At 35.1% G+C, this 16156-nt stretch overlaps 1 protein-coding gene across 1 annotated transcript in view; it reads left to right on the forward strand.

The window, feature by feature from the left end:
- The first annotated feature begins 5320 nt into the window (after nt 1-5320).
- Nucleotides 5321-16156, forward strand: part of LOC110678614 — a 48233-nt gene continuing 37397 nt past the window's right edge. Inside the window, exon 1 of the mRNA XM_021851726.1 lies at nt 5321-6337. Coding sequence (XP_021707418.1) covers nt 5945-6289 — 345 coding nt within the window. The 5' untranslated portion in view covers nt 5321-5944 and the 3' untranslated portion in view covers nt 6290-6337. The remainder of the gene's footprint in view (nt 6338-16156) is intronic.

Raw genomic sequence — 16156 nt, forward strand, 5'->3', positions numbered from 1 at the left:
TGTTTCGTCATCCACCATAACCATTTCGAGAGCACAAATAAAGCGAACAAAACAATGCTCTTAAATAACGATTCGATCATTTGGTCGCCTCGCAACCAACAAGTTACTCATCGATAAAAAATAACAGCATGATCGATTTGTTCTCGAAATATATAGTTTGAAAATTCTCAGTATCGCTTGGTTGGGTATAATTTAAAGCTTATTTTAGAATAAAAAATTAATATCTCAAGGTTTTGAAATGATGGCAAAAATTCTTGAATTTTCATATTCCGAATCAATAAGATTACCACGAAAAAACGTAGAGTGGATGCACTGGCTAAGTTCAAATAGGATATTGCAGATAAACCCCCTTTCAAGTTGGTGATTTGATCTGCGGTTTTGGAAGAAAGACATAATTATAACTGGAGTAACAAAATGGACAAATTTGCAATGAAAACTGTCTTTAGAATAGAATTTTCCCTTTCAATAAACAAAATGTTCCGTAAAGTTCTGACCCAACTTAGTCTGCTACCAAAGACAAATTAAAGACCCCCATGTTCCTTGCAGTTGCCCAAAATTTTATGGCTCATAAGGTAATCTAGAATGCCGTTCAAAGTGTACTGCGATCTGTCAAACTTGGGTACCTTTTGTACTACCGAGGGACCAAATGCAGTACTAGAAGTGGTATCCAATCTGAGCCCGAGTGTGACGGACCTGCTGCTACCATTACAGCCTTGATGTCATAGAATGGTATTACATGATATGGTTGCACAATAACGTCGATTTTTGTGAGAAAAGTTGAAAAGTATCAGTCCACCTAATTGTCCATATATTATTGCGCATTTCTTTCGCCACTGGACTATCGAAGTTTTTATAAGTGCGAAAACACTAAACAAAATGCGCGATTGCATCATATCAAGTAGTGGACTTAAGCGGGCTTATTCTTCGCAATACAAAGAATAAGTGCTCTGAAGACACCAACAAGATTCCGTGCAATTCCGCACTTTTATTCGCATTTTCTCACTTATGAAGCCGCACTTCGCAGTCCAGTAGTGAAAGAAATACACAATAAATTGATCCAAAAGTTTTGGGTAATTTTTCCAAGTAAGAGATAAGTCAAAATAACAGAAACACGTCTGATTTATAAATGGTCGGCGTTTAGATTTTTTCACATCCAATAATTCATCTTCTCATCCATCAATAGAAATTCATAATTATTACTTAAATCGATGCATTTGATTTTGATTTTTGACCATTTACTATATTTGGATGGGTGGTCAGAAATGGCAACAATTTCTGTGCAGACAGAGTGGACCAAGTGTCCAAAATCAATAAACTGATTGGTTATTGCACTTTTTGTGAGTCAATTTCAGAGTCCGATAGAAGTTTTTGGTAGTTCTATGGTGTACGTATATATGGAATGTCCTAGAACCCGCCCCTAGGACCAGTATATTTTGGCCGGTACTCAAGATTTTCACTTGCTCCACTCTGACTGAACGCATATTCAAATAATACTGGTCTTCAATGCCCTGACACTGCAAAACTTTAATTTTGAAGCTATCGTTATGCCACTGATTTCGGTATTGGCGATATGGATTATTGAAGAATCTACGATACTGATGTCAAAGGATGTTGATAATCTGTTCATCTTAGAGATATGTACCAAATTTAACCATGCAAGCATTAATTTATTGTTATTTTCCTTCAAATTGTTCAGCCAGAGTGAACTAAATCACTAAAGGGTGGTCTTTAGTTCAATCAGAGTGGATCAAGTACACATAGTCCATCAAAAAATCGTTCTATTAAAGGTTTTGATCATGTTTTTTTTTCATAATTATCACTTCACGTTATATTGTTTGAAAGTAACACAAAGATGTGTAGAAGTATTGAACCAAAATATTGACGAGTTAAAAATTTGCAAAGTGTTAGGCTTTAAGCCTATTTTACTGAAAATGTGCAAAGTGTCACTTGGTCCACTCTGACTTAACGCCGACCAAATGATTGTTATTGTTCAGTCAGAGTGAACCAACTCATTGAATGGTGGTTTTTAGTTCATTCAGAGTGGACCAAGTACACATAGTCCATCGAAAAATCTCTTCTATCTGAGGTTTGGATCATAATTTTTCATGATTATCACTTCACATTATATTGTTTTAAAGTAACACAAAGATGTGAAGAAATATTAATATAAAATTTTCACGAATTGAAAAAATACAAAGCGTTAGACTTCAAGCCCATTTTTCTCAAAATATGAAAAATGCCACTCGGTCTACTCTGGCTTAACGCCGACCAAATATTCTTGGTAAAATGTCAAATATTGCATTGGTATAACGCAAACACGGTGTGCCAGAAACCGTTATTAACAGAAAAAAAATGTCCATGAATTCGGCACCCACCATTCGAAAGATATAGTATTCAAGCATCTTCTCCGTGAATTTGAAAATATTCTAACGATGGAATCGAAAGTTATAGTGATTTGAAGATTTTAAGCTATTTTGCATGGGATATTCACATGCTTATAAATATTGCTCAACGGTGCATCATTATTAACTTGTAAAAAAGCCAAGTAACCATCAGCTTTGCATTAAGCATTCAAAACATGTGATATCCAAGCATCTTCCCTGTAAATTTTAAATCATTACGTCAAGAAAATCAGAAGTTATAGTGATTTGTATATTTACCATTATTTCTATGAAGTTTAAATTAGGGCTGATTTATACGCCTTTGTTATGAAAGTGTACGTAATCTACAAATAAAAATGTCGATAGGACTGACCCTCGGCATTCAAAAGATATAGTAGTCAATTATTTTCGCTGTTAGTTTGAGATTATTTTAGCAAAAGACAACATAATTAGAGTACTTTGAAGTTTTGGAGTCATTAAGATTTTTTTTCAATCATTTGAAATAGTGTTCGCAACACGCATTTAATGATTTCAACACAAATTAACTTAACAGATTTGCATTCAACTTATATCTTACATTGAAGAAATGCAGTGTTTCATTAAATCACAAGCAAATGGGTTCGTTTTTAAGAATTTTGTTTCATTTCTGCGCGTTTTGCGGGGCAGTGTTTCGCTATGGCCCAAATAAACATATTGGTGAACCTGGACAATTTGAAAGTGGCAACATGTTGCTCAGTCGAGGTTGGATTATCAACTAGTAAGATCATTTTATGCCAGTGTTTTGAATAAGTTAAATATGATGGTTTACATTTTATTCATGACAGCGAAGGGGATACGTTTATTTATGTGTTTGTTCAAATAATAGTTAGTAGGAGTTCATTGTAGAAATTAACCTTGTTTCATGTTTTGCAAAATATGTAAATGCATCAAGCCTTCTATTTTGTTTAGTTCCTAGAATTATTGGATACTATGAGCGTCGGCTTTTCCTTTAGATACTGATAGATTACTTTTTGGATTGACGCTGCATGATTTGCATCATGCGAAATCTTTGAATAGTTCGTCATCAAAGGTATCGTCATATTGATTCAGTCATGTTTTGTTCATATAAAAGGATTACTTTTTATTTTATTATATTTATTATGTTGATGACTTCATTATGTTTCAGGAGAGGTATAACGGGGTATAACCAGTGAAAATGATGTGATCATCCCTAGGACTATTGTAATTAGGCGTTTTGTTTACCAAGACGAATCTGTAATATAACCACTTCCAATTTTCCAAACTCCCATTGACTTCTCGTGGAAGTGCAGAGGATTCCAACGGCTTCCTCAAAGATAGTATCACGTAAATATTTATTCCATAACCCCAATTTTCATGTATTAGGACACAGCAGGACGCGGTATTGCTTAGTACAAGGAATGAGAATTCCATTACTTACACACTGAGAGTGCTGCGACTAACTCTAAGTAACATCCGTTGGTTCCTTGTGCATGTATAGTTGCTCTTGTAATAACGGAGAAGCAACAGTAGGCGGTCAACCACGCTATTAAATCACATTGATCAACATATTGATAAGAATTTGTTGCAATTAGTAGTGGTAAAAACATTGAACGTGGTAATTTAATACTCAAAATTTACTCTATTATAGGTTCAAAACTTCAAAGTACTTTAGTTGTGTTGTCTCTAGATAAAGTATTCTCAAACTAACTGCGAAGATGCTTGAATAATCATCTTTTGAATGCCGAGTGTCAGTCATATGGACATTTTTATTTGTAAATTCTGTGTACTAATATAAAAAGCCATAAAAAAGCTCTAATTTAAACTTCATAGAAATAATGGTAAATATACAAATCACTAAAACTTCTGATTTTCTCGACGTAATGATATAAAATTTACATGGAAGATGCTTGGATATCACATGTTTTGGATGCTTAATGCAAAGCTGATGGTTAATTGGCTTTTTTACAAGTAAATAATGATGCACCGTTGAGCAATATTTATAAGCATGTGAATATCCCATGCAAAATAGCTTAAAACCTTCAAATCACTATAACTTTCGATTCCCTCGTTAGAATATTTTCAAATTCACGGAGAAGATGCTTGAATACTATATCTTTCGAATGGTAGGTGCCGAATTTATGGACATTTTTTTCTGTTAATAACGGTTTCTGGCACACCGTGCAAAAAATTATGGGTGAAGTTTAGTGGAAACTAAGAAAACTCAACTAAACGCAAAGAAATATATTTCTTTTATTTTTTCCAAGGATTGTAATGTACCAGTTGATTGGACTGTGAAATAAAACGTATATTTTTCGATGAAAACAACATGCGCTATTTTTTGGTGAATAGATCGTTCCTAGTTTAGTCGATCTACCAAATTTTAGCATTTTATCTTATTAAAAAGTCATATAAATAATGAAGTTTTTGCTAAAACTTGGCTCCCTCCCACCAATAGTTGCCATCATCCTACAGAGTGCCCCATTTCAAATGACATTTCTCCTCAACTGCGGACTGCGATCAAAGAAATGTGATTTTCTTTACCTTTTCTGTGAATAAATTTCTCACGCATCAAGATAGGCAATTACTTTTCTTGTCAACAGCAAACCAACCTTCAAGATGGTGGAACTGTTTGAATTTTGTAACCTGCATTCTAATAACACCCTTATTTGCATATTATTGTAAAGAATTGATTTAAATTTGTCATTACGTTTGCAAATACAGAGCACAAATGTGTAAAAATCTTTAAACGCTTATTTCACAATTGTCTGTTTTGCACCATGGGACAATTATGCATAGACTGACAGTAATCTACTCGCGCCAAGAGCGCAGCGCGGACATTTCTCTCATTGAAATCACCATACCATTTCTTCCGTTCGGACCACCACTCAGCTAGGGGGGGCTCCATTCAGGCTCCACTCCCAATCAGCCGACCACAGAAACTGCGGCGCCGTTTTCCATTCAACGTTCAGCGCTCAACGCGACTACATCTAAACATCTCGGTATCTTCGGTCGATCTTTACGGGAAAGCTCTTCTCTTCGCGGTGCTCTAAAGATAAGTGGGTGGAAGAATTCGAGTGCGAGTTTTGTTGCAACGAATCTTGATCGCTGCTCGTTACGGATAGTGGTTCGCAGTAACTCTCGAGCTTTACAAGATATTGTGTTTTTTTTCTACGAATTAAAGTCGGAAATTTGGGGCAGAACGTCCGCAGCGAACGGTTCAACGACACGGTGATCTTGATCTAGAAGGCTGTGATTTGCTCAGAAGTAGTCTGTGCGTACCTGGAATTGATCTGTGTGCACTGCGATTGATCTGAGCGATCTTCTTAAGATAATTAAATCCAACGGAGTTGGATAGTTGCTTGTGGTCCGGACAGAAAGCCCCCCGTGCGAATACCAACTTCATAAGGCAGAAGAAGATACACTTAAGTGCTAGAGAGACCAATTAACACTACCCGCCGCAAACAGAAGAATCGATCGGGACCACAGGCTCCGGCAGGAAAGTCGGTCATTTGTGCATATATTCGGGTGGAAAGCAAGTCGCGTGAAGTGAAAACAGGTACAATATGTTCGGTGCCAAGGCGCGAAGAAATATGGCCATTATCCTACTGCTGGTGGTCGTGTTGGCCACCGTTTGCGACGCCCGCAGGAGGTATGGCAGGAGGAAACATCACGTGCCATCACGGAAAACTCTGAAGCAGCTGGAGTACGAGGCCCGTGAAACCAATACTCCCAATTTCGTGCGGTTGGTGCTCATGCGACTGGTGTACGGAATTGCGACCCAGATGGGCATCGAAGATCGGCTGGATGATGCTTTCGGCGGGGCGTTCGTTCCGCCGAATGCAATCGAGGAAAGCGACGATTATCTGGACGTCTTCAGCGACGAAGGTGACGGAGATTACGGCCTGTAAAGCACTCCGAATGCAAAATGTACTTAAGTTACTTCACCGTAGGTTAAGGTAAGTTTCCTTTTTGCGTCAAACGTTATCTCGAAGCAATGTAAATTTATGTATTTTGGAGAAGTGTCTTAAGGTTAAGTAGCCCGTCATTCGTTTTGGCAACAATGATGACTTTTCAGCTTGTTTTTCAAAGTGATAAAACTCAGTCTTGATAGTTTATATTGCTGTGTGCATTTGAAATGCAAATATCAAATGCGGGAACACCAAACGCGGTAAGATTTTTCACAAGAAATGCGATGTCAAAAATCGATTTATCTTGCTAGGGCGGCGGTGATTTATTTAATCGTTGCTAGGTGTCCTTTGATTATTTTGTGTTACCGCATTTGGAGAACGTTTAGTCAAGATTTGCTCCTCAAATGCAAACAGCAATACAGACTTGAAAAAGTATCACTGTACGCGCTAACATGCAAAAAGTATGCAGATACTTTTTCAGCTGTGTCAGTACAAAAACAAGTGATTTTCTTTGATTCGAAATCGTGAGATGAATTAGCAACAATCATCAACGACGGGTACAAATTTCAATGACGGCCTACTTCGCCTTAAACGTGTAGTGAACCTATATGGTTATCATTTGGTATATCTTCTATATCTTAGATAGATTTGGACATATCAGTGGCGGGTTTGAAAAACAAAATAAGTAGAGAGTAGAGGCGAAGTTCTGACAGACAAAACGTAATATTGACTTGATTGACGTAAGAGATAAAAGACCTGAAGACAATATCAAAATACTGTTCCTGGAACTTCAGAACCATAGAAAAATTTTATATTCGCAGATCTAGTGAAAACCTCGCAGCTATTGGTCAAATATTACAGAATAAAAGTATGCCATGTCAATGTAGTTCTAGTAGTTTATTTCAGATATAAATTCCAGATCTTTTATCTCTTATGTCTATCAAGTTGATATCAATTCTAGCTATCCATATTATAATTTGAAATTGTTAAGCTTTTTTCGTCGGCTCGAATGTTGTACCGTACAAGAAAAGCGGAAATTTCTTTGACAGAATTGGTTAAATATTTTTTTGCAATTCCGTTGCAATGCAGCCTACTTTTTATTAAGAGAATGGACAACATAACGGCCTACTTTTCCTACCGAAAGAAACAGTGCTGAAAAGTACTACTTTTCAGTTATTTGTGAGGAGTTTTGAATGAGAAGATAGACGAAATTTTGAGTTACGTCTTTTTGGAAGTGTATCCATTGAAAACACTAATTTCCAATAGATTAATTAGGCATTTTTTTAAGCAGACATTCCGTTAAGCATATTCAAATGTTTTCAATGGCACATTGCACTTACATGTCGCCAAAGTCTTTCACAATTGAACATAAACTTCAATTGCTGAGTAATGCACAATTGGCCAAACTATAGAACTCTAGACCACTGTCAATACTTTTGTGATCATTTGTAGCATACATTACTACATATATATTTTTCAAAAATCTACAGTTTTACCTTTGGGTTTCTCGGTCTTTTAGATTACAAAAACACGTAAGAGCTCTGTATAAATACAATAGTGAAAGAATTGCATAAATCAATCAATCCATTCTCATGCTAACTCGTGAAGAGAAAGCCTCAGTACTTGAAATATGCTTAAGAAAAGTAAGGAACATTTGTTATTATTTGGTTTCATTGAATTTAAAATCATAACACTTTCAGAGTGTCATCATCCTGAACGCACTATTACAATGAATGCTATTTTCCCGAGTATAGAATTACCTTGCATGACATTGTCCCTTGATATTGGCATTCGAACTTGCGGAGATGGTCTTCGGGTAATAGAAATCAAAGTCAAGGGGTATAATTTTGAAAAGATATATAAAATATGGAGTTGTTCATGGATTTTACGTAAATTCCAGTTTTGATTACCGGAAAATCCTAAATTGTTCTGTGGCCCTGTTGATAACCAGCTGGTCTACCCACCAGAATATGGGTTCAATCCTACACAAACTGAAGATTTCCATGTAAATTTGTTTTCGATCGCAGCCAGTGCTTGTGAACTAAAGACTCACCAAATGTTATGACTCATCCCAAACGAAAAAAAAAATACTTTGGGAGCTTCACAAAGTTTTCCAAATTGACAAAGACAAACATTTAAAATTAAGCTCTGTAAATGCTACAATTTTGAACTACATTAAACAAAATAACAACGGATGTTCTAAACTTTGCATTGTTTTCTTCCATTTTGTATCGCTGCTTTCTACGTTGTTAATTTTATTCTATTCCATACACTGCTGCCCATAACTGAAAACTTAACTCGTAAAGTATTTCTTGGCGTATACTTCGCTCCGATGTACAACAGGTATCAATCAATTGCATGTAAAATAATCTGAATCGTGAGTACATGGGTTCCAAGCTAGGATATGATCAAAGGTATAACAATGCCTAATTAATCTATTGGAAATTAGTGTTTTCAATGGTTACGCTTCCAAAAATCGTAAAAAAAACGTAACTCCAAATTTCGTCTATCTTCTCATTCAAAATTCCTCCCTGAAGTTACAAATAACTATATAAACCAACTTTGATTCAAATTTTAATAGTATGTTTATCCTGATAACCACGGCCAATGAAAACTCGTTTAAATATCTCAGATTTCCTTTGAATTAGTGGACTTACACATTCAAAAAGGCGTAACTTCAAAACGGGCCCTTCGTTTTTTTTTTAAATTTTGCCCAGACATGCAGCTTAGCTATAGAAATCGACTGGTGAGCACAGATTTGATGGAGATTTTTTCTGATAATAACGATCAGGGAGCACCGTGAATATAAGTATCTCATAGTTAGTAATAAAATCTGTATAAAACCTGTAAATATAAGGATTTATTTTAGAAATGCATTAACACCTCTACCGGCAGCTTCATTTTTTACCACTAAAAATCACCGCGATAACCTTTTTGTTTCTTGATATTTTTGCACCATTTTTTTAACTTTCAAAAAACTCTTCTAATTTTAGAATATGTGTCGATATTGATCATTGGTCATCTGGATCCAGATATTCCAAAATTCCTTGGAAGACCGACGCGTAGCCATAGCTTACATAAATATCTCAGGCTACAGCATTTTTTTCGTATTCGGATATTCGCTCCTTGGAATGATACATTAATGCCAGTATGTTGTGAAAAAAATGAAGCAATTTGGTGCAGCCGTCTTTGAGTAATGACAATTTATGTTCCTGGTACCACTCTGGACAAACAAAGATTTTGAAAACTCATATCGTAATTTTCAGATTTCTCCGAGAATACTGAACTGATTTGTATGATTTTTTCAGAGTAGCTCCTTATTACTTGGCGTTGTATAGCACATATTTTATTTTTGTGATAAATTGACCGCCAAAGGCATTTTATATGGAGAATGTCGGTCCCCCAAGAAACATCAGAATATTTTCAAAAACTAGATCATCAATGATTAATATCGCCACGGATCCTTAAACTAGAAGAGTTGTTTGAGGCCTTGTGAAAAAAATGATGCAAAAATATCGAGAAACAAAAAAGTTATCGCGATTTGAATATTTGTTCAGTGGTAAAAAATGAAGCTGGCGTTAGAGGGGTTAATCATGTATTTTTGTTAGGCTTACTTGTAACTGGTTGTTTATTTTAAATGCAACTTAATTTTATGGCATACTTGTTGAAACGGTGATTTAATTTCGTCAAATATTAGAAGGAATAATACCGACATTGCCCCTAGGCCCTTTCTTACATCGTTCCAGCACACATAACTTTTTTTTCCCACGATAAATATTGTTGGCTCCATATAAACTTTTTCTTGTCTCAGTTAGGGACCGTCCATATAACACGTGGACAGAAAAACCTTATTTTGTTACCCACCCCCCTCCATGGACAAGCGTGGACATTTGACAGACCCCCCCCTGTGTCCACGTGGACATTTTCGAATTTCTCTCTTAAATCTTTCTAATAATTAAATGGCAAAAAAAAACAAAAAAACTCATTGTAGTTTTTGATAAAAAAAAAACGATTTTATACATACAAATGTGAAAAAACAGCAATAATGTTATGAATAAAATTCACCAAAATTATAACAAAACATAAAAATGCTCAGTTCAAATTGAACATTATACATACATTTGTGAAAAATGAAAGTAAACTTGTTTTTTTTTAAGTAGCGAATGTTTTTTTCAGAGACATTTTCCGGAAAATGAACTGCATCGTTTTTCAGCACCCTCCAAAACTCATTAGTTTTTTCCTGAATTTTCTTTTCCATTAATGTTGAACAATAACAACGCTTGCACGCCCCGTAGAGCTCACTGTATGACATTTCAAACCAAACTTAATTTAGCAATTTTGAATTTGAAAAGTATCGACTTTCACCAGCTAGCTATAGGTAACGTAAACAATAACGATGTTTTGTTTTGGTCAAGTGTCAACTCAGCTTCCGACACTATAACGTGCTGCTACTCAAATTTGGAGAAAAACAATCTAAAATCCTCTGTAACGCTTTTTGTATGGAAAACATTTGATAATAATCTGACTGCAAAATATAAACAAACTCGATTCTTTATTAAGGTACCATGGGGCAAGTGGGACCTGAAAAATCAATCAAGCATGGAAATCTAGAGATTATGACAAAATAAATGATGCATTGCCGTTTTTTTATCATGCGAGCTTAGCAACAACGATAAATCATTAGTCGTCAAGTCCTAACAACAAACTTCGCTCCACGAAAAATTAATCGCTCTGCATGTGTGCTAACGATCAATTGTTCGCAAACCAAAGTCATAACTTTTAAAGGATTTTTACGCATTTATTCCGAAAATCTGCCTTCTGGTACCGTTTTGATTCACATTACGGACACTTAAGGCCTCAGTGAAGTATAACCCAGCATGGACCATACAAAATAAATCATTCTGAATGATTTTTTAGCGTTATGGAGCGTCGGAAGCCCTTAACTTTCGGATGGTGGGTAAAGAATACGCGTCCGCAACTTGAATAATTTTAAATAAATCAAAACGTGTGGCCTTTTCATGATTCTTATTCCGGACGCTTTGATTCGAATTACGGACAGCTCATGATAATCATTAATGGAACAGTCAAATCATCAATTGAAATCGTTCAACCACTTAAGAGACGTCTAAGGTAGTTGGGCATTATAAATTTGCAATGATATTTATGGAAAAAACCTAATAAAACGAGCCTCGAAAATGAGAACTTTTGGACGGCGAAAATTGAAACATTTCGTGTGAAATGTTTCCCATACAAACGAGAGTGTCCGGAATTTGAAGCTGTCCGTAATATGAATCAAAACGGTATGCCATTTTTGATCCGAAAGTTAATCGGGCATGGGTTGGGCGAAAAATTATGCCGTGAACGCGTTCTGATTCATGTTAATTGTAACATGTTAAAACATCCGACAAACGAATTGTGCCGCGACAAACAGGGCACCTGATGCTCCATATATACTTAATATGCGCGCGTAATGAGGTGTTCAAATTATGCTTCTGCAAGAGCAACATCCCTTTTAGACCATTTAAATACTATGTTGTTAGTCGCTTGAGGTGATTTTTTTCTATTCTTGAAAACGATTGATCAAGGATACAAATACAATTTTTGACAAATCGAACAACACGGTCACATTCTGGCAACATATTTGAAAAGTAAACATTCTTAACATGCAACTTAAATTTCATAAATGATTTTGCTTAATAATAAATTCGTATTCATAAAATCACAAAACAAATATGTATACTTATGATAAAAGAAAAAAAAATCGCCCTTTTGAACCATTACGTAATTTGAGATTGATCTTTTGATCTTTTATGTTTACCAAATAAAATTGACTCCAAATAAAATCGAAATTACTCCGAGCTGGTGGGATTCATATTTATGTTTCAATGTTATATGTGCTTGTGGTGTTACCGCTATATAATTGTCATTTCCGGAGCAAACAAATTGACTGGATCTCGACGCATGATTTAAATTTGTCTCTTTTTATGATTTGATCTCAATTGTCTCATTCTACTTTCTACGCTGTTTACTATTGTTTTGCCATGATGAATTTAAGCAACAGTATCTTTTCAAACATTACTTTGTACTCACGTGCTCACCAAAATTACATTTTGATTAAACAGAAATTACTTTTCGATGAAATAGAAAATGATGGGCCTTCCTTGCAATGAACAGAAGAACCTTCACCAATTTTTAGCCACGTGCATATATTTTCACGGATGCACTGAAAACGAGACAGGTAACCAAAAGTAAAAGTACCTTTATCAATCTTTCAATTCAAGCAGAGAAAATAACATTAAGACAAAAAAAAAGCTCAAATGGGTGACGTTTTCATTTTCATTATTCGGTTGCTTGCACATCACACGCCAACATTGTCGTCTGCTCTAACCAGCAGAAACAAAAACCGACAACGAGAGGAAGTGGGTGGAACGTTGTAGTCACCTGTTGGCCGCAAAATAAGTGAATAAGTGAAATTATTTGTAAACCACCGCGTCATGCGACTTGAAGAAAAGAAATTCTTCTGTGTAAAGCTTTGGCCGAGTTGGTCTGACCCGGAAATCGAGATGATGAATAATTAATTACGCCACATTACCCTAAGTGCTGCTCGGTGAAAATGGGAGTTCCTTGTTATCGCTGCTGGCTGCAAGTCGACAATTAATTCATCAACCCAATTTCCAGCTTCGCTGAGTATGCTAATGGGATGAGATTTACCACAAAGATGGTTAAGAAACCATCATTGGAGGTCTTAATGGCTTGGTATGGATACAATAGCTAAATGTGGTCCAGACAGATAATCAATTTGATATGCTTAAGAACAATTATTGTTTTATGAGCGGTAAAATGCAATGGATTTATGGAAACCTTCCTCAATACGGCGCGGTGTGTCCCGGTAAGCTAAGTCGGAGGCGCAATTTTCTGCTTTCAACGCGACCACTTGAAAATGATTGGATACTCCTCTGGAAACTATTAACAATTGAGCAATTGAAGTTTTCTATCAATCAGTGGCATTTTTCATATTTAAATGGTTTCCAATTTATCAGAGACGGGATATTTGAAAGGCAATCAAACCAATAAAACTTTCTATCTAAACCCGCAATTAATTCTCTTCTGTTTTGCTTTACGTTCGTTGGTTATGTTGGGTTGTTTTTGTTTTGATTGTTGCTTTCTTTCAAAATCAGTTATTAATTGAAACATTGAGATTGATTTTTCAGTCTTTCACGTTCTGTGTAGCATTATTTGTTAACTGAAATAGATTATCTTCATGCGCATTAGCATTTATGAACGTGCAGTAAAATCCTTTTGTTTGATAAAATCATGTTTTGATGTAAAAACACGGTAGATCTTGTTTTTACAACTTGTACTGTTTGCAATCGATTAATGGGAATTTCTTGTGGGCAAAAAGCATATACTATGACTTAACTTCAAATAAAAAAAAGTACTGAAAACAACTGTGAGAAACTGTGGTGGGAGATATGTGGGTGAAGCGAACCAACTGTATTTTTATAATTCTTTATTGTATCATTCCATACACATTGTTCTTAATACAATGTTTCGATTTTTTATTAATAAGTGGATACAGACATTTTACATATTGGTTACAATTAGACTTTTAAGCTATTTTTTTATCTAGCAGGAGCCCTAGATACTTTACTTCATCTGACCAATTTATTGGAACCCCTCTCATCACTTGAAGGTTTTAAATAAAGAGCTTTTGGTTTATGTGGGAATACTATAAGTTGAGTTTTAGAAGCATTAGGATAAATCTTCCATTTTGGCAAGTATGAAGAAAAAATATCCAAACTCTTTTGCAATCTACTACAGATGACACGCAAGCTTCGTCCTTTGGCGGAGAGGCTTGTGTCATCCGCAAACAAAGATTTTCGACATCCCTGAGGTAAGTCGGATGTAAAAATATTGTATAATATTGGCCCCAAAATGCTGCCTTTAGGAACACCAGCTCTTACATGAAGTCTTTCAGACTTAGAGCTCTGATTCTAACAAAGTTTGTTGGAAAATTATTTTTTTTTTAATTTTACAATCAAGCCTTCTCGCCAAACACTGTCGAATGCTTTTTCTATGTGTAAAAACTACCATTTTAGGGAGTTAACTTAACGCACCGACAATTTTCAGCAGACCAGAAACACGTTTGATTTTACCATAGCTCCACCAAAATGGTTTTGACGAATGAATTTGATGGACAGCGCCGACAATTTTTGTTGCATAGGATTCATCGAAAGTACCACCTGTTGCACCTTCGCCAGATTAATTGCTCGACTATTAATGGCTATTTTCTGTTCTTTTTTCATTTATTCTGGGATTCTTCCGGAAATGCATCTAGGATTATAAATTGAAGCACTTTAGAATTCTTCAACAAATTCAAAAGCTCTCTGGGATTCTTGTAAAAACATTTTCGAAAATTCCTACTGAGATTCTTCCTAGAATCCCTTAACAAATCTTCCTTAAATTTTTTTGGAATTATCCCAAAAATTTCTGATATTCTTCCGGAAACGCTTACGGATACGAATCCTTTATAAGAAATCCTTCTAAAATTTATCAGAAAATTCTCCCCCTTTGGGATTCCTTCGAAAAACTTTTCTGGGATTCTTCCAAAAATCTCTCGGAAATTTCACCAAGTTTCTTTTTGGAAATTAATCTGAAATTATTATCTCTTTGATCACTCTGTAGTGCATTAGAAATTTTTCTGGGATTTTTTCTTGGATTATCCCATAAATCCCTTTTGGATTTTTAAGGAAATCGTTCCGAGATTCTTCCGTAAAAATTTCTTGAAATTCTTTTTAAAAAATCTGGGATTCTTCTGAATATCGTTTAATGATTTTTTCCATAAATCTGTTGAGGTTCCTTACAAAATTCCGATATATATATATATATATATATATATATATATATATATATATATATATATATATATATATACATATATATTTTTTTTTTTAAATCCATAAGTAATTCTACCCTGATTATCCCTGGCACTTTGTCAGATATCCCTATTATATTCTCTCAGGATTTTTTCGATTCTTCTAGGATTCTCTCGGAAATCCATCTGAACCAAAAAAACTATTCTTTCAATGTCAGATTATTCCGTTCAAATTTTTGGGATTTTCCGGAAATCCCTATGGAATTCTTCCAGATATCTCTCGCGGATTTATTTAGCAATCTTTGTTATGCAAATCCATCCGAAATTTTTCGAGAAATTGTTACGAAACTGCTCAAAAATGGTTTTTGAAATCCTCCTGGTTTTTTTTTTTTAGGAATCATTTTGCAATTCTAATGGAAATCGTGCTTTATTTTTTCCAGAAATCTTTCTGGGAAAACTTCCAATATCCTCTAGGAATTGCTCTGGATTCTTGAGAAACTTTTTCTAAAAAAAAAACAATCTTTCTGTGATTCTTCTGAAAATTTATCGAGAAAACGTTTTTGTTTTTGCTTTGTGATTTATCAGTTTTTTTTTCTAGGAAATTTTCTAAGATCCTTAGTAAAATTTTCAGAAATTCAAATGGATCTTCCTTTAGAAAACTTCTGGACAGCCTTCTGAGACTTAAAAAAAATACCTCTGAAATTCTTTCGGAAATGTTTCTAGGACTCTCATGAAAGTTACTCTGGAATAATTCCGAAAATTTCTTTCTGTAGATCTTTCTGGAATTCTTCCGGACATCGCTCTGGAATTATTCCGGAAAATTATCCAGGAATTCTTCCGGATGTTATAGGAGGTTCTTCCAAAAACTCTGGAAATTGCCTGAAAGTCTTACAGGTAGTCTTCCGGAATAACTTCTGGAATTCTTTTGGATATCACTACATCCAAACATCCATTTGTAATTTTTACGAAAATCCTTATGGGACTCTTTCAGA

This window comes from Aedes aegypti, chromosome 3, assembly GCF_002204515.2.
Source record: "Aedes aegypti strain LVP_AGWG chromosome 3, AaegL5.0 Primary Assembly, whole genome shotgun sequence".
Classification (NCBI taxonomy): Eukaryota; Metazoa; Arthropoda; class Insecta; order Diptera; family Culicidae; genus Aedes; species Aedes aegypti.